We start from the raw sequence: 25,459 nt of genomic DNA, 5'->3' as shown, positions 1-25,459 counted from the left end.
GTAACTGCTCAAGATCACACAGGCTTGGAGTGGTTCCTACCTTCGCTTTTTAAAATATGGCACTTAGGGCTTCCCTGGTGGCGCAGTGATTAAGAATCGGCCTGCCAATGCAGGGGACACGGGTTCAAGCCCTGGTCTAGGACGATCCCACATGCCAGGAACAACTAAGCCCGTGTGCCACGCGCTCTTGAGCCCGCGTGCCACAACTACTGAAGCCCGTGCGCCTAGAGCCGGTGCTCCGCAACAAGAGAAGCCACTGCAATGAGAAGCCCACGCACCACAATGAGGAGTAGCCCCCACTCACCGCAACTAGAGAAAGCCCGCGTGCAGCAACGAAGACCCAACGCAGCCAATAAATAAATAAATAAAATGTAAAAACATAAATATGGCACTTAGCGTAAAGGGTTAACAGAGGTCTCACCCTTTGTAGGTCTAAAACCTTTGCTTTTTTCACATTTCATGTAGTGTAGTGGTTAAAGAATACAAGCTTTAGCCAGACTCCCCGAGTTGGAGTCCTGGCTCTATAGCTTCTTAAAACATGCAAAGTACTTAGAACAGTGTCTGACCCACAGCAAATGCCCTCAGAGCATTAGCAGTTATGAGTCTACTTCATCATGCCCCCATTCTGCCATGCCTGCAGTCTGCCCTGTTTCTGTATTGGTATTGGAATCCAGTCCTGCAAGCCCTGTTTGCACCCCTGTCTCACACTGGAAGCCCCTACTACGTGGTGCCCGTGGCTGTATTCTGTCCACCCAGCTGCAGTGTGTCCCCCTCTGGCCTCAGTCAGGCTGGATGCCTCTCTTCGCTACGTCTGGGGGAGGAGCCAGCCTCTCTCCCCATGGCTTTCCCACTTCACCCTCCCAACACCGGGGCAGTCTCCATGACCCCAGCCATCTTCCTCTGCATTTGGAAAGATTTTCGGTGGCATCGCTAATCACATTCCCCAAGCCTCCATCTCCTACAGGCTTCTAGCCATAGCCACTGACCTCCCCAGTCTTCTGAAACCAAGAGCAGAGGCAGAGAGTCACTGGTGGCTCTTTGGCCGTCTTCCTTCAACCTCAGTGAATGCACAGGAGCCCAAGATCAGCTTTTCCCAGCAGAGACACCCCCTGGAGGGGCCCCCAAACTAAAGTCTGGGCCACAAGTGCCATGCTAACCAACCACAGCGCCATTGACACCTGGCACTGTTCAGGCACCAGTGGACCTGAAAGGTGATGCTGATTACATTGCGTCTGACCTGGACAGCCACCCCTCCACCCATCAGAGGAGAGCCCCTCTGAAACTCAAGAACCCCCAGCCAAGAGTATATGACCCAGGCAAGACTGAGTCAGAGAATAAATAGCTGGTCAGGTGACACCAAGATTCAGGCATGACGTCTGACAAATCATTTCCCCTGATTTGGGAATATTATCCTAATTTTTAAAAATCTTACAAGGGGATTTGCAAAAATCATGATTGGTTATATGGGCAATGCTTCTTCTTTACTGAAATGCATATGGGGAAGTCAGCAATTTCGTTTTTCATTTGTTTCTCTCTGTCAGAGTGTGTTCTGTGGTGATAGATAACATTCCCGGAGAGATTCCACGAGCTCAGAACTGGGTTAAGTCCTTTATAGACTCTCTTCTAATCTTCAGCCAGTCTTATGAAACAGGTTGTTATTATTCCCATTTTACTGATGAAGAAACTGAGGCAGAGAGGGGTTCAATCGCTTACCCAGAGTCACACAGCTAATAAGTAGAGGAGCCAGGATTCAGATCCCAGCCTTGTCACTTTTTTTTAACATAAATTTATTTATTGGTTGAGTTTGGTCTTTGTTGCTGCGCGTGGGCTTTCTCTAGTTGCGGGGAGTGGGGGCTACTCTTCCTTGCGGTGCATGGGCTTCTCACTGTGGTGGCTTCTCTTGTTGCGGAGCACGGGCTCTAGGCACGCGGGCTTCAGTAGTTGTGGCTCACGGGCTCTAGAGCGCAGGCTCAGTAGTTGTGGCGCACGGGCTTAGCTGCTCTGCAGCATGTGGGATCTTCCCGGACCAGGGCTCGAACCCGTGTCCCCTGCGTTGGCAGGCAGATTCTCAACCACTGCCACCGGGGAAGCCCTCAGCCTTGTCACTTTTAGTTGTTCCTTCATCTCTTGTTCCTAAATGAGCTTCCCCAAACCTCCATTTCTGTGTTTTCCAAATGTCTGTTAGCAAGTAGTTTGGATTTTACACATGAAGTTGCTGTGAGCAACATTCATCTCACTATTAGATAGGGAAACAAAATGTTTTGAGTGTATTTTCATATTTCTTTATAAAAAGAATATTCCTTTTGCAAACCCTCATCAAAAGTACCCTTTGCTTACCCTCTGCACTCATGTTGACACTGAAATAATGTGGTCTTTCAGGGACATCACATACACTTCAACCAACTTCCAACTACAGGCAAACCCAGCACTCTCCCAGTGTTTCAATTTGGGGGTAAAGGCACCAGCCCTCACCCACTTTCCAAAGCCAGGAACCTGCGAGTCATCCCTGGCACCTCGCTCTCCCTCCTCAGCCACCACCCATATCTAATCCATCACCACAGCCTGACTGTCATTTACCTCCACTCCTCACACCTCCTCCCAACCCCAGCACAGCAGCCCCAGCACCTGCATCCGCCCTGTCCCACCCCATCCCCCCATCCCCACTCTGCAGCCTGTTCTCCACGCAGCAGCCAGAGGGATCTTCCCAAAACCGATCACATTGCAACCTTCTCCTGCTTAAACCCTTCTATGGCTCCTGCTGGCTGTCAGGATAAAATTCCGAATATGGGACAGACCAGTGAGGCTGCCCTAGCTGGGAGGCTCCCTGATCCGTACCCAGCGCCCCCACCCCCCCCCCCACAATTGCACTCCTGAACCGGCAATACTCCCTCCCTCCCAAGCCAAGCCAGGCCAGCAAGGGTAAGGCCTGACACCCCAGGCTGAGGTGAAGACCCATGCCTGCACTGGGTCCTGCCGTTTCCCCACAGCTTGGCAGGGCGCCTGCGCACGGTAGTTCTCAGTAGCAATTACTGAATGATGAATGAATAAATGAATGACTGGCAAAGAAAGCAAGCCTTTGCCTGTGCTGCAGCGGCTCTGCAGTCTGCCTGCTTTGCCAGGTGGGCACAGCACTGGACCTTCCATATCCGCTTAGAAAACTACCTCCTGCTGCCACGCTGCCTACCAGGCCCTGCTGCTATTTTTACTATAAAATTTTCTGACTTTAATTCAGTGACTAGATTACAACAGTTGTGGGTTCGACAGGGCAGACTTTGAAATCTGAAGACATAAAAGTTACGGTGCTGGCTTTGACAGTCCAGATGGCTTCTCCAAGAAGCTAGAATCTGTGGCCCCAGAACCCTGCTCTTTTAGCTGCTACTAAAAAGACCGGAGAATTTAGTTCAGGGAGAAGCCTGGGGACTTCCCCTGTCCTCTTATACCCCTCCCCCTGCAAGTCCGCCCTGGATGTTTTAGTTAAATCTGATTTCATTTAAATAAGCTTGGTGAAGGGTGACAGGAGGACAGGTGGTCCCCTCTTGTAGCCCCCCAGGGAAGGCATTCATTATGCAAGTATTTAATGGTGGGTACCTCCGTTAAGCCAGGCTTAATGCTGGGGATTCAGCAGCAAACCAGACAGAGAATGTTTGGATGAGCGGTGCTCATGCTGGGTCTTAAAGAATGGATAACATTAGAACTGACTGGCGTGATTAAATGTCTCTCAGTGTTTCACATCTATTTCCCCAACTAAACTGTAAGCTCCTTTGGCCCCATAACTGTTCCTCGCCTTTGAATCCTGGCGCCCCTCAATGCCGGTCATTCTTCACCAAGCTGGGGATTGGGGGCGGGGTGGAGAGGTGGATCACTCAAGTGGGCTGTGTCTGGGGTACTCTAGCTGAGGGGCAGGAGGCTGGATAAGCTGGTCCATCCATTGACTGGCGGTGTGACTGGGTCGTGGACCCCAGGAAACCCTTGCATACTCTCTAGGTGCAGAGTGATGAAGTTTCTATGAGGCTGCAGGGAAATGAGTTGGGTGGCTTTTTCCTGGAGAGTGGGGCAGGCTGGGGCGGCAGGGAGTGGAGGGAAGGGACAGCTCAGAGAACCTTGTGGGGAAGAAAGAAGTCTGAGCCCACAGGAGTGGCCACGTGGGGTTCCCATCCTCAAGGCAGAGGGGAATGTGGAAGTTTAAGGAATGCAGAATATGGGATAGGGAAGTAGGGAAGGGTACACTAGTGAGGGAGATACCTCAGAGCTAACACCGGGGAGCCTGTGTTTCTCTGACCCTTCTTTGGGGAAGGCTCACAGCCTTGCTTACAGATTGTCCTGTTGCCTATTGACAGAAGGCTCCACATACTCTGAGGCGCCTCCGGGGCCTCTCCCAGGCTGAGGAGTCCAGGACATGAGTCTCTAGGCCACTTGGAAGTTTGGGTGATCAGGTGGGGAGAGCAGAAAAACTGCAGCATGAAACTTCGAAAGGCCCCTCGGAGGTCGGTGAATGGGGCTTAGGGGTGTGTGGGGCAGGGTTCCAAGCACCCGGGCATCCTGCACAGGAGAAGACAAGGCAGGGCCCCACGTGCTTTCCAGTGTGGACTTCACCTTCCTTCACTCTGGAGCCAGGCAGCCTCCCAGGAAAGGAGGGGTACCCGGGACAGATGAAGATCCCAAAGGCCAACCTGCTTCCCATCTGCCCTCTTCTCAGCCTTGCAGGACCTACCGCAAGGCGTACTCTGTCCAGAGGCACCCAGTAGGCGGGGGCAGGGAGAGAGGTAGTGAGAGGGGCCGGATCTGCATATCTGGCTGGTGATTCTTTTTTTATTTTATTTTGAAATTTTTTAATTTTTATTATAAGAATTTTCGAACACAAAGGAGAATAATGCAATACACATCCATGTGCCCATTACAGAACTTCATCAGTTGTCATCATTTTGCTAATCTTGCAGAAACAAGTTTTAATTATAATCAGAGATAAAACAGGATTCAAACTTCGTGGAAAAGAGTAAAATAGACTTTTTTTAGGTGGTGATTCTTTAGCTTGAACTGTTGCCAGCTCTGGACTTTGGAAGTAGTCTCAACATTGGAGAGCAGGTCCCTGCTCTCCCAGGTAACTGAAGTCATACAAAATTCCCATCCCTCCAGTCTTAATGAACAACTTTGCAATGGCCGCAACCCCACCCTTGCACTCTGGGCCAACAGCAGGAGTCTGGAAAGAAAGAAAGGACTGGGTAGGCTGCAGGCCAGTTATGAAGGACATCGGGTCTCACCTCCCCAGCCTCTTGTCACTTCAGATTCCTCCTCCTCCGATTTTAGATCTTAATTCATCTCATAATAAATTTAAGTAAATAATTTTATTTCAGCAAGTAAAGGGACCTACTGTATACCCAACCTTGCCCAACCTGGCAGCATCAGGCAAGGTACTCAGGTATGGACTGAGACTCTGCTACTCCGTTCCCATAAATAGAACAAGCATTTGGGGTGGGCCCTGCGTTGCCCTGAAAATACTCAGCTTGCAGAGGCTGCCTCTTGGAGCCCAGGCGGATGCGCCGGGGGGGACTCTAAAGGTGGGCCAGGCAGGTGGCCCCCAGTGCTGGGCTTATCTCCCTCCGGCAGCTGCGAGCTCACGCTCCTTGCCTCCGCTCCTGTGGCATGTCTAACAACCTGTCTCTTGATGCGTGCAGCCGTGTACGTGTCTGTATGTGTGCACCCGTGTTTGCCCAGTGGGCACAGGGCACAGGTGTGTTTGGATGGAGATGTGCCTATCTCTGTGGTTCCCTGCATAGCCCTAGTTTTCTCTTCTTTCTTCTCTCCGTCTATTGCTGGCAAAAGCAGCCCTCTGTACTTCTTCCACTGATCCCCTGTCCTCTGTGGGGGGAGGATACTGCCTGTGCTGAGATATCCCTGGGCTCGGAATATCGTTCCTCTCTCCAGGAAAACTCCCACTTACCTGTCTAGCCCATACTCTTCCATGTCTTCCAGGGCAAAGCTGTGTTGGGCTGCCTGGAAGAGTAAGTGGAAACAAAACTGTCCTTCTCTGAGGCTGGTCTATACTAACTCAATGCTGGCCCAGCTCATGGTTCTCAGCTTGTCCATAAAGGTTTGTTGACTGTGGCTTATAGGCCTGGGCAGGGAAGCAGTGATGCACACTCTTTTTTTTTTTTGCGGTACGTGGGCCTCTCACTGTTGTGGCCTCTCCCGTTGCGGAGCAGAGGCCCCGGACGCACAGGCTCAGCGGCCATGGCTCACGGGCCCAGCCGCTCCGCGGCATATGGGATCTTCCCGGACCGGGGCACGAACCCGCGTCCCCTGCAACGGCAGGCGGACTCCCGACCACTGCGCCACCAGGGAAGCCCCAATGCACACTCTTTTGTTGTCTGATTTTTCCCCCTTGCTGATAAGAAGCTCATGGGGCTGGCCCTGGGGCTGGCGTGCCACCTCTGCCCTGGGTCACTTCTGGTGGCATCATTCTAAAAAATATAGGCCACGCAACAACTTTGGAAAACAGTTTGGAATTACCTAGTAAACTTGATCATGTATACCCTACAACACAGAAATCTCATTTCTGGGAGTGTACCTGGAGACTTGCACACATAAACTGGGAGACACATATGGAATGTTTTAGAGTAGCCCCAAACTGGAACCAACCCAAATGTCCATCACCACGAAAATGGATGCTTAAATTGTAGTATTTTCACAGAATGGAATACTATACGAGAAAAAAAGTAAGCAAATTAAAGCTCCACTCATTAACGTGAATGAATCTTTAAAAACTATGCAAAGGTGAGCCAGAGAAGCAAGACACAGAAGAATATATTTAGTATGAGTACCATGGCACAAAGCTTAAACAGGTGATCGAAATAATAGTGTTTAGGAAGACACACAGAGGTAGGAAACTATAAAGAAATGCAGGGAGAGGATTATCACTAAATTCAGGGTCATGGTTCCTCTGGGGGGAACGTGTCAGTGAGGGGCACACAGGCTTCTAAGGTACTTGGAATGTTCTCTTCGTTGGCCTGGGTGCCGGGTACACAGGAGTTTGTGTTATTGTTTTTCACACTGCATACATGCATGTTATATACTTTTCTAAATATACTCTACGTTTTATACAAGAAAAAAAAGGATGGTGTGTGCCCCGACTCTGCCCTCTTTTTGTATCCAATCCCTGCACTTGTCCTCAGCTGGCAGAGAGGGGGCCAGGGTCCCTCATCACAGTTCCTTTCTGTTTCTGAGGGGGGCCAGAGGACTATGGGAGGTGAGGGCCTCCCCTCTGCAGCTGGGCCCCGCTACTCCAGAGTGGGAAGGCCTGGGGGAAGCAGGGCCAGGCGAGGCCGGCTGGCTCTGCTGTCTCTGCCAACTCTGAGGATTAGGCCAGGGCTCTGGCCCACCTGTTGTTTCACTCATTCAGCATGAACTTAGGCACTGAGCACTTACTGTGAGCACTGGGTGCTGTTGGGAGTGTTCAGATAAGTGAGAAATGGTCTTTGACCTCAAAGATCTGTACCGTATACAGAGGTAATCACGTATACAAGTAACTATGGTACCTGGAAAATGTGAGCTAAATATCACATGACCTCCCATCTGCACTTTCAATAAACATTTGTTGAACACCTATTATGTGCCAGAAACTGTGCTGGATGGTGAGCATATAAAGGCAGTTCAGTCACAATCCTGACCCTTATGTTCTTAGCCTGGTGCATGGGAAACAGACACAGATGAGATAAAAACAACAGTGGGGGGCTTCCCTGGTGGTGCAGTGGTCGAGAGTCCGCCTGCTGATGCAGGGGACACGGGTTCGTGCCCTGGTCCGGGAAGTTCCCACATGCCGCGGAGCGGCTGGGCCCGTGAGCCATGGCCGCTGAGCCTGCACGTCCGGAGCCTGTGCTCCGCAACGGGAGAGGCCACAACAGTGAGAGGCCCGCATACCACAAAAAAAAAAAAAAAAAAAAAAAAAAAACAACAGCGGGGAAAGCCCACTGATGCAAATATGCCCAGGGAGAAGCAAGAAGGGGCTCCACTCAGGATGGGTGAGATGGGGACAGACGAGTGGGAAAGGTTGGAGAAGGGAGGCCTTCCTGAAGGAAGCAGCCCCTGAACTGAGGCTTTAGGGATGAGGAAGCAAGAACAAGGTGAAGGGCTAAGACATCCTCCACAGAGGGATCAGCTGGGGCAAAGGCGCAGGGTAAGAAACAATGTCACGAGGACTGTTTGCAACCAGAACACAAGTACTCAGCAGGGATGCGGAGAGGAGCAGCCGGAGGGGAAGGCCAACGCAGATCAGGGTCATATTTGCCTTGCAAAACCTTAGATCTTATAGGTGTTGGGAGCCACCAAAGTATTTAGGGGCTTGATAGTTCACTCTGGCTCAGTATAGAGGAAGGGTTGAGGTACGTGGATTGGAAGGAGGCAGGCAAGTTGTCAGGTTGTTGTGGATCCAAGAACTATTTTGACAGGCTAGCTGTGTCTGAGAGTCGGTGGGTGGGTGGGTGTAGGAGAGGCCAGCTTCACAAACAGCTCCCTGCCGAGTGACCAGGTGTGTCCCACAGGGCGCTGGAACTAGTGTGGCCCTGGGTTCTGGGTATGAGGAGTGTGGGCAAAGGCAGCAACAGCCAGGAATGTGGATGGGGCTCTGAACTCTGATTCCAGGACCCCCAGATGCTGGCCTGTGGAAATGAGGCATGTAGTGGGCTTCTTATAAATTAAATGTGTGCACTTGAAAGATCCATCTGCAGTTAAATCAATAAGTCGGCATATCACTTAAAGGCATGAAGTGAATTACCAAACGAAATCTCTTAAAGATTCAAAAGGAGTTTCATCCTGGAACTGGGCGTAGGGGAGGGTTTGCAGATTTTTTTTTGTTGTTGCTGTTGATTTTAAATAAGCCTTTAAACTATCCTAGTTTAAAACCCATGCACATAAAACAAACACACACCCCCACCAGGAAAAAAAAGTCCTGGCCTTTGTTCTGAATTTCTGTTCTTTCTACTTTTTAAATTGCTAAAAGTGGCCTTTCTTGTATGAAACGATACAGATGGAGAGTAGCCGGCTTTTCCCCCCGTTAATGTCCTCATTTGGCAGAAGAAAACGTCGCTGAGCCCTGTGCATCCTGAAATACGAGACTGCGAGCCTCCAGTCCAGAGCACCCTGCCTTTGCGGCAGGCGGCCTGCAGGGGTCAGGCGAGCTCCACGCAGGACCCACGGAACCGCGCCCGAGCCCGAGCCGGGGTCCGCCGCGGGTGCGGCGCCTCGGGGGAGGGGGACAGAGGGAGGACCCTGGACCCTGGACCTGTCCTAGGCTGGGGGTCGCGGCTAACGGTCCTGGGTTAGCCGGGCGGGGCGTGGACTGGGCGTCCGCCCCCAAATAAAAAAGAGGCGCCCTTTCTCAGCCCCAACGCCTAGCTGACGCCAGGGCTGGCTCCACGTCTGGGCGTGGCCGGTTCACCTAGCGTTTTTTCGGGTACCGTGGGCAACTCATCGGTCTTCAGGAAGCGGGCCCTGCGCAACCTTGTCTCCTGCACCGGGTTGTCGGGATAAAGGAGCTAATATGTCAGTATGAGACTTGAGAGGTCTATATAGGTGAGCGATTGTCATTACCAGGTTATATGGGTTTAGAATTAGGACTCAGGCCTCTGGAGGTGTGTCCTCTAGGCCCCAGATCAGCTGTTCTAAAAGGTTGCCTGTGCTTTATAATTACCTCTGGGGATGTGATTAGGTCTGGGGCCCATCCAGGAATCTGGGTTTTTTACAGGTTGCTAAATTCTGATAAAGGGTGTGCCCAGACCACACTTGGAAAACCATTCTCTTAGCTTCTGTTGCCATCCGACGGGGCAAACAGTAGGAGAACAAAGAATGGCATGGTAGTCAACAGGGGAGCTGGGCTGATGATGACCTGCCTAAAACTGGAGTGGAATGAGGCAGCCCCAGGAAGGAGTGGTGCTGGGAGCTGGTACTGCAGAGTTGCGCAATGCACATAACAACCCCAAATACCAAGAACCAGTGCCCCCTGCTCTCCCATCATTCATGACTCAGGCTACACTTTTTTGGCTTTATTTTATAACATTTCTGTTTCACATATAGCATTGTGAGAATAATCATCCTCCCCAAGTTGGTGGCAGAGCTCTGTTACCCACACTGACTGGATGAAGCAGCCCATTCTGAACGTCTTCGGGCTGTTCGTTCCAGCTACACTTTATAACCAGCAAGACCACCATTTTAGCCACATTCATCTCCAACGTAGTAGGGAGCAGGGTGGGGAAGTGAAGGGACAGGGCCACAAGCCCCTCAGGATAGGACTGGGCTGGGGCTGGTAAGGAGCTAGCTCCACCTGTCACAAGCATCAGGCTGGGAACAGCTCTTGGTTATAGGCCAGGACCGAAAGTCAGAACAGGCGCTGCTGGGCTGAGGGCCAAGAAAACCAGTTCTCTTTTAGGGAATTAGATGGGGTGGGACAACCCAAAACTGTCCCACTCTCACTGTGCTCCATCCAGGCGGCCATGTAGTAGGGCCCCAGCCTGGCATTCCCAGAACCCCTGTTTCTGCTGATCTGGATTCTAGCTCCAGTTCTGACCTTGGGAAAATCAAATTGTCTTGATCTTAAACATGGGGATGGTTTCCAGAAACTTACGAGCTTCCTTCTAGCTCCAAGACTCTTACCGCTCCTTCCTTTCTTTAAAAAATCACTGGGAAAAGATGTTAAAAAAAAAAAAAAAATCACTGGGAGATCTGGAAAAGGGAGGTTGAGAACTCCTCTATCCTAAGGGCTGATTCCACCCCTGTGTCCCCTATCACCAATGAGCAGGCTGAAGGGCCAGAAGCAGGACCCGGACCAGCCACTCTCCAAGGACATAGGTCTGGAGCCAGACAGAAGGCAGTAGCAAGTAGACTGCTTCTCCCCCAAAACACCAGTTTAGAAGCAGATGGGTTTGCTTCACGAAATGTTTAATACAAAATGGCAGCAGCCACTGTGCAGTTGTAACAAAATTAGCCATAGGGTGTCCAGAGAAATGTATGCAGGCAGCCTTGGCTGGAGTTAAGCCAGCCAACCCAGGCCTGCTGCCCAGTCAGCTGTGGGCTGTCACATGGCCAGGACTGGACGGTGGTGGTGGCAGCGTTGTGCTGGAGGCATTGAGCCCCGTCCTTCACGAGCACGCTGACCTCTGCCCCACCGTGGACTCTGGGTGGCACAGGTGTTCTGAGATGCCTGTTTCCAGACCTCTACCCCAGTGGTAGGATTTCAGCTTAAAGAATGAGGGATGGAGGGGTTGGTGCAGAGGGGGTGCCCACTCACAAGCTGCTGAGAGCTGATGCCTCTAGAAATTGGCAGAAACAGAGGCTAGGTTTGGGGGGTATTTTTCCCCAGAAAGAAAAGACGCTACCAAGTTCAAATGAAGGAGAGGGGCAATGCTTCTTGTGTACTTGAGCAGAGAGTTCCCTGGCAGAGGCTCACCAGGAAAAAAGGTGCCCACCCTGGGAGCGGGGGTGGGGCATCAGGCTTGAAGTTAGAGAGCAAGGGCGCAGAGTCACCAAAGCCCTCCCACTGAGCCCCAGAAAAGCCAGCATGCTTCCTGAGGAGTCCATGTTAAGCCGCTGCACACTTTCCCTGGGCCGGTGGGCAGGGCCTGCCTGGAGAAGAGCTGCCGCGTCTCTCCTTCCAGAGAAAGGCCTCTAGGTGCTGGGAAAGGGGATGAAGGGTCTTGGAGTTAGTGGAATTCTGCGTTGAAGGCTCTGCCGATGACTAGCCGCCTCACCTCACTGGTCCCAGCCCCGATCTCATACAGCTTGGCATCTCTCAGAAAGCGGCCCATGGGGAAGTCATTGATGTAGCCATTGCCACCTGCAGCCATGGTTTGGGCACAGAAGAAAGGACAACAGGAAAAGTGATGGGCAGTGGGCAAAGCGAGGAAAGCAAACAGAAGATCAAATACATAGAAATGGGCTAGGAGGAGAGACTGATTGAAGAGAAGCAGCAAAAGGTGATGAGAGGTTTCCCTGGTGGCGCAGTGGTTAAGAATCCGCCTGCCAATGCAGGGGACACGGGTTCGAGCCCTGGTCTGGGAAGATCCACATGCCACAGAGCAACTAAGCCCATGCGCCACAACTACTGACCCTGCGCTCTAGAGCCTGCAAGCCACAACTACTGAGCCCGTGTGCTGCAACTAGTGAAGCCCATGCGCCTAGAGCCCGTGTTCTGCAACAAGAGAAGCCACCGCAATGAGAAGCCTGCGCACTGCAATGAAGAGTAGCCCCCGCTCACCGCAACTAGAGAAAGCCCGCGCAACGAAGACCCAACACAGCCAAAAATAAATTAAAAAAAAAAAAAAAGGTGGTGAGAGGGATGGGGTGGGGATTACCTAATTGTGGGGAGGGTGGACAGGAGGCCGGAAGTCCACTCAGAGTGCTGAGGATGCCAGGCAAAGGTAGGGGAGAACCACTGGCAAACATGGAGAAGGGGGACAAGAAACTACTGCATAGCACTTACTGGGGGCCAGGCCCAGAGAGGTGAAGTAATTTGCACAAGTCACAAAGCTGGTCAGTGGTAGAGCCAGGATTTGAACCTAGGCCGTCTGGCTCAAGCCTGTGCTCTCAACCACTATGCGGCATTGAAGTGAGGCTGTTCCACCTCTGAGGCGTCTCCTCTTCCCCACTCCCCAGTGCCCATAGGACGAGGCTGGGAGGGTAAGAGGGGGGCACTACTGGAGACAGTAGCAACCTGTGGCCTCTGGCAGTTTTCTTCTTTGCTTTTCCATGTCCTCCCAGTAACTGGGGCAGGAGGAACCTAAAGGTGCAGCTCAGCTGAAGCACAGGGTGAGGAGTGGGGGCCGCTCACCCAAACACTGGATGCCGTCCAGGGCTACCTGTGTGGCGCACTCGGCTGAGTAAAGAATCACCCCAGCGCAGTCCTGTGGGAGGAGGTTTCGTGTCAGCAGGGCCCCCGCCAGGGCCACATGGAGGGGAGGGGGCCCAGCAACCACCCCTGCCCCGGCGCGCTCTCCTCTGGGCCCAGCCCTTACCTTGGCAGTGCAGTAGCCCTCATCACAGGCCTTGGCGACATTGTAGACGTACTGTCGACAGGCCATGAGGCGGGTGTACATGTCTGCCATCTTCCCCTGCATCAACTGCACACAAAGGGAGCCCACAGGTCAGTGTGGTGGAGACGCGCTCCTCTCAGAATCATTCCCTAGTTACCAAAAGTAGGTCAGCAGTAGCAACCTGACAGCCAGCAATGGGGACCCGGGGCACAGAGAGGAGGTGGTGGGACTTGCTTAGGATGACAGACATGGTAGCAGGTCTGGAGTTAAGGCCAGAGAGCAGCTGCTGCATTGTGGACCTGGCCCTCCACTCACACGACCCTCATTACTGACCGTCCCGCAGCCCAGAAAATGTGACTCAAAATGCTACTCCCTCCCCACAATCTGCTCCCTTCACCCTCCAACCCTACAATGCCTCATTCATTCATCTCAAACAGGAAGGGGGGTGACATGAGATGAAATGCCTGACAGCTTTCAAAGCCAGTAGCATGCTGAGGAAGCCTGCGCCCCAAGCATTCGCTCATTTTTTTGTTTTTTTGGCCATGCCACGAGGCTTGAGGCTTGCGGGATCTTAGTTCCCCAACCAGGGATCGAGCCTGGGCCCCCTGCAGTGGAAGCACGGAGTCCCAACCACTGGACCGCCAGGGCATTCCCTCAAACTCATTTTTTTCTTTTAGTTTATTTATTATTTATTTTTGGCTGTGTCGGGTCTTCGTTGCTGCACGTGGGCTTTCTCTAGTTGGGGCGAGCGGGGGCTACTCTACATTGTGGTGTGCGGGCTCCTCATTGCTGTGGCTTCTCTCGTTGCAGAGCACGGGCTCTAGGCACTGGGGTTTCAGTAGTTGTGGCATGCGGGCTTCAGCAGCTGTGGCTCATTGGCCCTAGAGCACAGGCTCAGTAGTTGTGGCGCATGGGCTTAGTTGCTCTGTGGCATGTGGATCTTCCCAGACCAGGGCTCGAACCCATGTCCCCTGCACTGGCAGGCGGATTCCCAACCACTGTGCCACCAGGGAAGTCCCTCAAACTCATTTTTTTGACGAAGGATAGTAAATGCCCACAGCAAGTGCCCTATTTGTTCATTTGTTAAAGAAAACCTGAACCCAACGAAAGAGTACATCTTAACAAAACCATTCCACTCACCTGGAAGTGGCCGATCTTCTGGCCAAAGGCTTCCCTCACGTGTAGGTAGGGAATAGCGTGGTCGAGGATGGCCTGCATGATCCTGCGGGAAGGAGAGAACACTGGCGAGGGGCCTCGCTGTTACCGCATTGCTGGTTGGGGGGCAAATGCTAGTGTGGAAAGGCCTGGGGGGCAGCCCAGCAAGACAAGGAGCTGGCGTCCCAGGGAGGAGAAAAGGAGCGTGAGGACCCTTGTCAGCCCTGCTCAGTCACCGCGCTGACTGCCCGGCAGTCAGTGCCCCTTCCCCTGAGACCAGGCGGAGTGGCGGGACCCTTCGTAGATGGTTAGAGCTCAGGCGTCTTGCTTCACATCTGAGTAACTAAGCAGGGTGGCTCCTCAGGCCTTGTGTCTGTCACCCAGTGATACTTGCCTTCAGTGCAAAGAAAGTAAACGTGAGAGGAAAGGTAATTTTTTGTCTCCAGGAGATAAGGTACAGGCTCCCATCGGCCCCAAGGGGAGGGCTGCGGCACCACCTGCTGAGGAGGCTACAAGAGCCCAGCTCCCCCCCGCCCCGAGCCTCACACTCACCCGAGGGGCCCACCGGCCAGCACCAGCCGCTCCAGGTCCAGCCCACTCATCAGCACGTAGACGCCCTTACTTCGATGGCCCAGGACGTTGGCAGCTGCAGGGAAAAGTGCTGGTCAGGGGCAAGGGGGCTGTCCACAGCCTCCTCACTTTTAGAAAAGTTGCTGGGTTTAGTAACGTGGCTCTCTCACAAGGCATTAAAATATGTTACCTGACCTTCAACTAGGGCTCCAGGTGAGGAAAAGGATGGAGTTTACCACTTCCAGTCAGAAGTGGAGTTTGCTAGTGGGGACATGCTCCCCTCACCCTGCCCCCAACACACACACCATCCCCAAGACCAGACACACAGGCCCAATCCTTAGATCCTCCCCTTCTCTTCTTGAGCTGCCTTGGATGGGAAAGAAGAAAAGCTAGTTTGGTCTAGAAGTCATCCAACCTCTCCCAATTTTTCTTTTTAACACACTTGTGCCCATAAAGGAACCAGAGAATTACTCTTTCCCCCAGGTTGAGTCTGCTCTGGTTAATACTACCCTCCACCCTCCCCTGGGTGGTCCATGGAAGAGCCTGTCCAGGAGATGGGCCATTCGGTGCTGGTGACAGAAACTGCTGAACACCTCCCCACCCAGGAAGCAAGGACACTGGATGGCCTGGGGAGGTGTGGGCAGGAAGCTGAGTGCAAAGAGTTGACACCACTGACCTGTCTTTAATACTAGTGGAGTTTCTTCCTTGCCGACAAAGAAGGCTCTGCACTGATCGTCCCTCCCTAGATGCTCCTTATGACTAGAGCACACTTTTCTCCGGTGGCGGATCGTGGGGCAGAGGGATGGTTTATGGCTGAGACACAGAACCATCCTAACTGGTGATCAAATCTGTGCCCTCCGTCTCATCAGCGCGTGACAGGCGTGCTGGTTCTCTCATGATGTGGCACACTTGCACTTACACTTCAGGGGAGAAATACCTATAAACTGAACTGCCTTCCCTTCACCGAGTCCAGCTTCCATCGGTTTATTTAGATGGTTTTTTTAGCATTGTTAATGAATACCTCACACAGGCTGTACAGGCAAATGTACATACAAGGACGTCTGAAGGACGTGAGTGGGTAAGGGCAGATCTTACCTTTCTACTCCAGATACTGGAATACCAGCCCCAGGCACAGTGTGTGGTCCACATAGGGAACACCACCCTTCCCTGAAGCCACAGTAGGGCATACAGCTGCAGGAGCTCTGGCCGGGAAGGACAGCTGTCCAGATTGAGACCAACACCTATGGGCCAGTGGGCCAGGGCACAGTGGCAGGCCCACTGTCTGGCCACGTACCATTGGTGAGCTAACGATGGTGAGGCTCTCCAAGCCCGAGATGGGCTTTCTCAGCGTGTGATGGGGTCAGGACAGGGGCTCCCTCGTTCTCAGAGACTCACCAGGAACCTCGCAGTCCTCAAAGATTAGCTCGCAGGTATTAGAGCCCCTCATCCCCAGCTTGTCCAGCTTCTTGGAGGTGCTGAAGCCTGGCATACCCTTTATGGGAATAAAAGGTGGCCCTGGTTACAGAGCAGTCCCCAAGGGGGCCAAGAAAAGGGAAACCCCTGGGAAGTAACCATCTTTCCATCAAGTCCCTGTGTTTGCCTGATACACCAGCGTCTACTCACTCTGTATGCAACCACCCCATTTCTGGAGGCGCTGCCCTGACACTCCACCCCAGCCTCCCCTGCTGCTGGCTGCATTCTCCCCAGTTCTCGGGAGACCGGCTCTTTCCCAGTGAAATGCCAGATCCCTGGCGCCCTTCTGACCCTTCCTGGCTTTGGTTCCCTTCCTTGGGGGAAATCACTTCTTTTTTTTTCTTTTTAAGATTTTTTAAAAATTTTTATTTATTTTTATTGTCTGTGTTGGGTCTTTGTTGCTGCGCACAGGCTTTCTCTAGTTGCGGCGAGGGGGGCTACTCTTCGTTGCGGTGCGTGGGCTTCTCATTGCTGTGGCTTCTCTTGTTGCAGAGCACGGGCTCTAGGCGCGTGGGCTTCAGTAGTTGCAGCACGCGGGCTCAGTAGTTGTGGCTCGCGGGCTCTAGAGCGCAGGCTCAGTAGCTGTGGCACATGGGCTTAGTTGCTCTGCGGCATGTGGGATCTTCCCGGACCAGGGCTCAAACCCGTGTCCCCTGCGTCGGCAGGCGGATTCTCAACCACTGTGCCACGAGGGAAGCCCCAGGAAATCACTTCTAAGACGCTCTCCCCAGCCCACTCAATTCCTTTGCCCCCTTGTTCCTCTGCCACCTGTACCTAATGGAGTCCCACCCAGGGTTCAACTCAACCACCTGTGTGCTCTGACCTGGACTAATCAGATGCAGAACGCGTTGGCATATGCCCATCAGAGCACTGCCAGGTGTTGCTTCCCTCTCCTCTAGGAGATGAGAGCAGCGTGACTCAACCTGGAGAGTTCCCATCTCAGCCACGCCCTTTGGGCTACTCACTTTTCTTGTCCTCCAGTCCCATTCCGAAACACTCTCTCCCTCTCCCTATGGAGGGTACTGCAAATCTTTAGAACACTCATTCACAAAACTCTCTACCAACTCCCCTGCCCCCATGCTCCCCCCGCCCTCCCAGGGGCCCTGGCCTCCTACTTCATGACCATTAGGCAGATGGTTCCTCCACCATCACCATCACCATTCCCCACCCGTGCCTCTTCTCCCTCAACTCACCATTGTGCTTTGCTCACTCTCTCTCATGCATCTCACTTTCTCCTTCTCCTATTTTCTTTTCTCTTTACCAAAAAATTTGCTCAGTTCTCTCCCATTCCTAAAAGCGAACTGAAACTCCCAACTTTTCATTCTAACTCCTGCTTTCCTTCTAGAATGCTTTCATTCTAACTCCTCCCTTGTGCTTTTACTGACAAGACTTGGAAGGTGCAGTCTCCGGTCTCCACCTGCATCCTCACTCATACCTTGGGCTCTCGCTGCTGCTCTCTCCAAGTCCACCAGTGACACCTTGATTGTCAAAGCTGGTGGCCTCCCTTCAGTCCTCATCTTCCTGGACCTCCGGAGAGCCCGGCTCTGTGGATGGCTCCACCGTCCTCAGACTTGACCCCTCCTCCCTGAATTCCACTTTTTGGCCACCCTCCTTTCAGTCTCCATTCCCGCCTCAGCCCCATCCCAGGAGGGAGCCTCAGCAGAGCACACAACCCTGCTGGTCTTTGCAATCACCTGAAGGAGGTCATCTCTGGTGCCACTTTCAGGAGATAAAAGCCTCCCACCATACACTCCCCTACACTCACCTTCTCCACAATGAAGGCTGTGATGCCCCGAGAAGCTGGCACAGCAGCCAGATCTGTCTTGGCATAGACAATAAGGACATCAGCATCAGGGCCATTGGTGATCCAGAATTTGTTGCCATTCAGGACATAGTGGTCTCCTAAGGACAGGAAGTTGGCTACTTGCATAAGCTGTATGGGCCTGTCTCAACCAGTCAGTTCTCCAGACCTTCTGTTGACCAAAAAGCTGTCCAGCTGGCAAGTGCTTCTAGAAACCCAGCAGAGGCCACCTCCAGTCACTGCTCCCTCACCTCGAAGGTCTGTCCCTCTGCCCACTCCAGCTCTCAAGTCAAGGGGATCCTCACCTTTCTTTTCTGCTTTCAGCTTCATGGAGACAACATCGGAGCCAGCATTTGTCTCACTCATGGCCAGGGCTCCGACGTATTCACCGCTGATCAGCTGCAAGGAAAACCCCAAAGGGCCTTGTTATGACTTCAGAAATACCCTACAGGGGCTCACTGATACCATGCCTTGCCTGGTCACATGACACCCCTTCCAACTTCTTTCAGATCCGGGCATAGGTAAAGTCCTAGAAGAGAAGCCCCATAGCCACAAGCCTGAAGCTTTCTCTTCTATGCCCATTCCCTTTGCAAGGGAAGCTAGTCCTAGGCTTTCATTTCTTAAAATGCTCAGTAAATGTTGTCCAGTGCCTGACTCAGTGTTCTGGCCCTATTTTTAATTTATTTTTTGGCTGTGCCATGCGGCTTGAGAGTCCCCGACCAGGAATGGAACCCACGCCCCCTGCATTGGAAGCACGGAGTCTTAACCACTGGACCACCAGGGAAGTTCCTATTTTTAATTTTTTTGATTGAAGTATTTTATTCTTTTTTTAGTGTCATATTTTAGTTTTTTATTTTCTTAATTTATTTTTGGCTGAGTTGGGCCTTCGTTGCTGCGCGGGATTTCTCTAGTTGCGGAGGACGGGGGCTACTCTTCGTTGCAGTGCGCGGGCTTCTCATTGCGGTGGCTTCTCTTGTTGCGGAGCACGGGCTCTAGGCATGCAGGCTTCAGTAGCTGTGGCTCGCGGGCTCTAGAGCGCAGGCTCAGTAGTTGTGGCGCACGGGCTTAGCTGCTCCACGGCACGTGGGAGCTTCTCGGACCAGGGCTCTAACCCGTGTCCCCTGCATTGACAGGCGTATTCTTAACCACTGCACCACCAGGGAAGCCCTGACTGAAGTATTTTAAAACAAATCCCTGACCCCTTCCTACCCCTATCAGTTTCAGGGCAGCAGCATGCTACAGAAAGCAAGGCTGACCAGCCCTCCCCAATGGGGGAGAAGCCTCATGGCTGGGGGTTGCACCATGCGATCAGCGTGTTCCTCCATCCCCATTTCCTCACCTTGGGGAGGTACTTCTCCTTCTGGGCCTCGTTTCCATTACGAACAATTTGGTTGAGGCAGAGGTTGGAGTGGGCACCGTAACTGAGACCCACTGCTCCAGAGACTCGGGATATCTCCTCCATCACCAGCACGTGTTCCAGGTAGCCCAGGCCAGAGCCACCATACTGAACTAGGGGTCGGGGTGGGGGACGCAGGGGAGTGGAAAAGGCAGCCCGGTTAAATGAGGACACTGAGAGGAATCGTACATTTATTTGCAGTAGAGGAACACTCTTATAGCACCTATTCCAAGTTCCCTCTAGCAAGGTCAACAGGCAGATGCTGTGGACCCTGCTTGCAAGCTCACAGAATTGGTTTTGCCTGCTGCTGCCTCTGGTCAGCTGAGGCATGGTTCAGAAAACAGTCACTGCAACTCCTGCTTTATCCCAAACATCAAAATCAAAGAAGCTGGGTTACCTGGTGCCAGCCTCCCCTCCCTCCGCCCTGCTGTCTGGGTAAACCCTGGCAAGGCCCTCTGTGTATGTTCACTCTGACCAAGAAGTCAGGCTGGTCCTTGGCTCTAGGGAAGGGTTAGCCCAACCCGCACGACTCCAGGAAGGAAAGCCCACGGGTGGGTAACGTTAGAAACTGCTACCAGGACACCATGTGGAAACCAGAACTCATATCTGGCTTTCTTTTCAAGGTTGTCCCTGGATAGGGTTTTCATCTGATTCCTAACTGCCTCTTTCTTCCATTAACTAGCATCTGATTCAGAAGAATATTCTTTATGGGGGCTCATAAACCCCCAAGACACAAGGGGAGAAAGAGTCTTGTTTGAGAGTTCCCAGCAACCTTCCCCCTACTATTGTACGTTAAGATAGTCTAAATTAATTTTTAAGTGGTTACATCATTACTCATGATGTAACTTTGTACGATCAGCTTAAATCCCAGGAACTGTCTCCAAGTGGTGAGGGGAGAATGTAAGGAGAGAATACTGTGGTCCACCGCTACTCTAATGCCCAGTGAACACAGGCCAAAGTAGGGTGGGCTGTCCAGGCTTTGGCTGGCGAGGCCGTAGGCTCACCTCTTTACAAGGTACCGCAAGCCAGGCCTGGCCTTTGCTCTAGAGGCCAACATCTGAAACAAAGCCCACCAGCTCCCTGCCCTCTCCCCCTGGAAACAAGTAGCAAGACCCACAGGGGACTCTGGACAGGCCCAGGGACAACCTGTTAAATACATCATCTGGCCACCTCACTGTGGAGGCTCAGACAGGCATCTCTCTCCCCTCTACCTCCGTCTGCTTCCAGATGAGCTCTAGGGCCCAGCTGTGGGCAGAGAACACAGGCGTCCCCCATAGGAACACACTGTCCTGAGTGGTACTGCCTCGATGCTACTGGTAGGGCAGAGCCTAGGGATTATGCGAGGCAGTAAGACTGAGGTACTCAGACCACTGCTTGATCTGGAGTTTTCTAAACTCCCCAGATCACCTGGGGGAACTTGTTAAGCATGCACTGGGTGACCCAAGTGAACCACACAGACCTAAATTCTTTGCCTTGTTAACATCACTGCCTAAAGACACAGAAGAGTTTACTCTTCTCTGGGTTGACAGTCACCTCCAAGTGGGAAGAGACTCTGGTTTCTCCGGGTATGATCTTTCTTCTCCTTTCCTGCTTCTTTTGGGAATGGTTTTAAAGGGCATGCAAGACAAGTTCTCTGTAGGGAAAGAAACCATACTCACCAGGGGCTGTGACACCCAAGACCCCCAGGTTCCCCAGCTGCTTCCAAAACTCCTGCCAACAGAATGGAGCGAGTATAGTGGGTTGTGAGAAAGCAGACAGTCACAGGGGCCTGGCCTATCTGGAACAACAAGACCCAAGGGCTTCACAGAAAGGGGCTGCATTCTTAGGGGGCTTTCATTTACCAGAAGACTAAGAGAGCTCTGCCAGGCAGCAGTACAATTCCCAGGCCTCCCCACCCGCTCCCAGTTTGCCCCCGTGCCCCTCAGAGTGGGCCCCACTACGCACTCGCAGGTTCTTGAACTCATTGCTCCGATCAATCTCCTGGGCATGGGGTGCTAGATGCTCCTGAAGGAATTTAGCCATGGTCTGACGAAGCTAGAGGGAGAGATGTGGACAGATGCTGCTGAAACGGTACATAATTGCCCCTGAGGACAGCGTCTCCACTACTGAGGACACCTTCAGGGAAACGGGACACAAGTAGCCTCACCAAAGAGCATCAAACTGAAACATAGAGGCCCCACCAGTTTATGCTTCCTCAGAGATGATCTTCCCCTCTCTTTCTGAAGATTATTTCTTTTTATTTATTTATTTATTAGGCTTTTATTTATTTATTTGGCTTTTATTTATTTATTTATTTGGATTACTTCTATTTATTTATTTGGCTTTTATTTATTTATTAGGCTTTTATTTATTTAGATTGTTTCTTATTTATTTATTTATTTGGATTACTTCTATTTATTTATTTGTCTTTTATTTATTTATCAGGCTTTTATTTATTTAGATTGTTTCTTATTTATTTATTTATTTATTTGGATTACTTCTATTTATTTATTTGTCTTTTATTTATTTATCAGGCTTTTATTTATTTAGATTGTTTCTTATTTATTTATTTATTTATTTGGCTGCGGCATAGGGGATTTTTTAGTTGTAGCCTGTGGCATCTAGTTCCCTGACCAGGGATCAAACCCGGGTCCCCTGCATTGGGAGTGCAGAGTCTTAACCACTGGACCACCAGGGAAGTCCCTGAAGATTATTTCTTAAATGTCACTCCCCTACATAAATCATTCCATGGCTTTCCACTGTCCTTAAAAGACAAACTCCTGGGCTTCCTTGGTGGCGCAATGGTTGAGAGTCCGCCTGCCGATTCAGGGGACACGGGTTCGTGCCCCGGTCCGGGAAGATCCCACATGCTGCGGAGCGGCTACTGTGCGCCATGGCCGCTGAGTCTGCGCGTCCGGAGCCTGTGCTCTGCAATGGGAGAGGCCACAACAGTGAGAGGCCCGCGTTCCGCAAGAAAAAAAAAAAAGACAAACTCCTTATATATGTATATGTATAACTGAATCACTTTGTTGTACACCTGAAACTAACACATTGTAAATTAACTATGCTTTTTTTTTTAACCATTTAAAAAAAATTAAGACAAACTCCTTACCCAGGACTGGAAGGCCCCGTGTGAGGTGACCCCTGCAGCCTATCCAACCTTCCCCAGTACCTTTCTCATCCCCCACTCACTGTGCTCCAGCCACGCCCCCTTCAGTTCCTGGCACGTGTCAGGCTCCTTTTTGTCCCTGAGCCTTTGGGTAAAAGGGATTATTCAAAAGAGATTAGAAACTCCTTTTGGCAGGAAAGTTTGAGAACTAGGATTGAACACTTTCTGCCTGAGGTGATTCAAAGCTCTGTCTGCTGACTGTAAATACAAGTGGACTTTGGGGTTCTGGGCAAGCTCAGGCACTTGCTTAGAGCCACAGGAGAATCACATTCCCCGGGAACTCCAAGCCAGTGTCCAAGTGAACAGTCTCCTTCCTCCAGGAATGGCTCTGGTTCAGTCCCATTCGTAACAACATCTTTCAAGTTTTTTTTCAACTTTGTGGTTTGACCCGATAGGTTGAAGAATTATATACACTGTGAATTTCAACTCCACCCCCAAGGTGTTTATTTGAAAGATTCCGTGGTGATGATTAACCAGGTTTGAGAACCACAGCCGTAGACAGTATTGAGGTGTAAGAAGACTTCAGACAGATTGAGGGCCCTTTTGCCGCACGCGGGTAGTCCTGCCAATCCTCCACCAAAACACCCCCCGCCCCACCATCCCCGGTCTCCCAGGAGCGTTCCTATCCTCGACTCCTCGTCTAACTCCGGCAACCGGGCCTTGCTTCCGCCATAGAGGGGAGACTGGGGCCCGCGGCCGCCCCCGCGCTGGCGCTCCTACAGCCCCCGGATCACACGCCGCGGCTGGGTGGGCGCTGGGTAGAAGAGCGCCAGGGAGACCACCGAGCACGGAAAATGGGCCGGGAGGGGGTCAGGCTCCCTACCTGCTTCTGCTCCTCGCTTAGCCCATTGATTGCATCGTCCACGGGCAACAGCGAGTTGGCCCGCTGGGTAATCAGGCCGGCGAGCGGCTGCAGTGGCGGCCGCGGCCTCCAGCTCGCCACGCGTCGACCCAGTATCCAAGCTACAGTCGCCATCTCGGCCTTGTCCTGGGAACCTGAGCCCCAGCAGCTGTGAGCGAGTCCTACGGCGCTCCACCAATCCCCGGCTTCGCTTCCGCCACCCAATCGGCGAGGGGGTGGGTCTCCAGCAGCCAATCACCCTCCACTGTCCGAGGAAGGCCGCGCTTCCCCCGGCCACTGCACCAGCCAATCAGCGGTGACCGCCTGCGGACCGACGCCCCGCGAGGCTGGTGTGCTTGCTGGGGGAGCTGGACCTGCAGGGGTCATGTCAAGTTTGGGTCTTTTTAAAGTGGACGAGTAGGAAGCGTGTCTTCTTTTTTGAGTTGAGGATAAGTATTCCCCCTGCGTTGAAAATAGCAGTCCCTACCTGCAAACATCTGTGGGAAAGCAAGTGTTAAAAAAGCAAAAGGAAAAGCCCCTAATGCCCCTTGCTTAGCAATACATTGTTGAAGCAAATCGGGGAAAAGAGCGCTTGCTCTAGGGTACACGTTGGTTATAACTCAGTGAATTTGCTTTATTATGTAACAAGGTTTGTTGAGTTTGATTGAGTTTTATGGGAAAGGGGTTGTTAAGGAGTTGCTGTCTTCCAAATTATTTAATGTACCTAAGAACAAGAGTCAGGACTTATTTTTAACAGGGGTGGGGTGATGGTGGACCGAACTCAGCTGCTCGGGTTCAGCTGCTTCCTGCTGGAAAGACAAGTGTTGGCTGGAAAGGACGGGTTGCTTTATTCAGAAGGCAACCTGGGGGGAAGGCAGAGTCGTGTCAAAGAACCAACTCTGAAGAGTCTGCTCCACCATGAAAGTTTTTAAAGGGAGAAAGGGGGGAAGCCATTCGCAGTTAATCATTTGGGGAGGGGGGATCAGAGGCTTCCTTATCTTCCACTAAGTGCAGACTTTCCTCTGATTGGTTGGTGGTGGGGTAACAAGGTGCTGTTTCAGGAATCTGGTGCTCAGCCTGAAGTTACCATCTTCCACCTAGGTGGGGCCTTAGTTCTAGCAGAAGAACTCAAAGATATTGTTAGGTATATTCCTGGTTTCTGGAGGAACCAGGACCCTGCTTTATTGTTGTACTATAGTTTCTTGACAGCTCCTCCTTTGTTTCTGCATTCCCTCTTTTTTCTATTTAGCAACTGTTTGAATCTGCCCTTTGGCACTCAGGGAAGGTCTAGGAGGCTGATGCCTCTTTCCTACAAACAATAAACGGGGACACTGAAAGGATTTGTACACAGGAGGGCCTCACAGGGTCCTGCTCCATTTCAGGGAGACAGGAAAGGAAGAATGGTATATGAGGGGAAAGAGGAGAGCTGATAGAATTTGGCTTCTATCCCCTTCCCTGCTTTGCTAATTTCCCTTTCTGTGGGGTGGTCAATGCCCTTGAAGAACTCATCTCAGGTAGTTTAGCGCCCTGAATCCAGGGACACCATTGCAATCCTGCTACTTAGATGTGGAACTTCGGGCAAGTTTCTTGGATCTTTTCAGACTCTGTTTCATCCTTTTTTTTTTGGCCAAGCCGCCAGGGATTGAATTGGGCGCTCTGCAGTAAGAGTGCACAGTCCTAACCACTGGACCACCAGGGAATTCCCTTTCATCATCTTTATTTATTTATTTTTAAATATTTATTTATTTAATTTTATTTTTGGCTGCGTCGAGTCTTAGTTGTGGCACGCGGGATCTTTCGTTGTGGCCTTTGGGCTTCTCCCTGGTTGCAGCACTCGGGCTCCAGGGCGCATGGGCTCTGTAGTTTGCAGCACGTGGGCTCTCTAGTTGAGGCACAAGCGGGCTTAGTTGCCCTGTGGGATGTGGGATCTTAGTTCCCCGACCAGGGATCAAACCGGAGTCCCCTACGTTGGAAGGAAGATTCTTAACCACTGGACCACAAGGGGAAGTCCCCCCTTTCATCATCTTTAAATGAAAACAATACTACCCATTGCAAGGAG

General features: G+C 51.8%; 1 protein-coding gene across 1 annotated transcript; it reads right to left on the bottom strand.

Annotated features, from left to right (window-relative positions):
* Positions 1 to 10,692: 10,692 nt before the first annotated feature.
* IVD (isovaleryl-CoA dehydrogenase) lies at positions 10,693 to 23,571 on the bottom strand. The gene is made up of 12 exons (XM_082854254.1): positions 23,383 to 23,571; positions 21,356 to 21,445; positions 21,070 to 21,121; positions 19,355 to 19,524; positions 18,321 to 18,414; positions 17,980 to 18,116; positions 16,137 to 16,233; positions 14,724 to 14,817; positions 14,157 to 14,238; positions 12,999 to 13,103; positions 12,815 to 12,887; positions 10,693 to 11,821 (listed from the first exon to the last, which is right to left on the bottom strand). The coding sequence occupies exons 1-12, from the start codon at positions 23,533 to 23,535 to the stop codon at positions 11,688 to 11,690; spliced, it is 1,281 nt and encodes a 426-aa protein (XP_082710380.1). The 5' UTR covers positions 23,536 to 23,571; the 3' UTR covers positions 10,693 to 11,687.
* Between the last annotated feature and the right edge of the window lie 1,888 nt (positions 23,572 to 25,459).

Source organism: Leucopleurus acutus, assembly GCF_964270905.1.
Source record: "Leucopleurus acutus genome assembly, chromosome: 1".
NCBI classification, from domain to species: Eukaryota; Metazoa; Chordata; class Mammalia; order Artiodactyla; family Delphinidae; genus Leucopleurus; species Leucopleurus acutus.
Note: the sequence above shows the minus strand (reverse complement) of the source record. Positions and strands in the feature narration are given on the sequence as shown.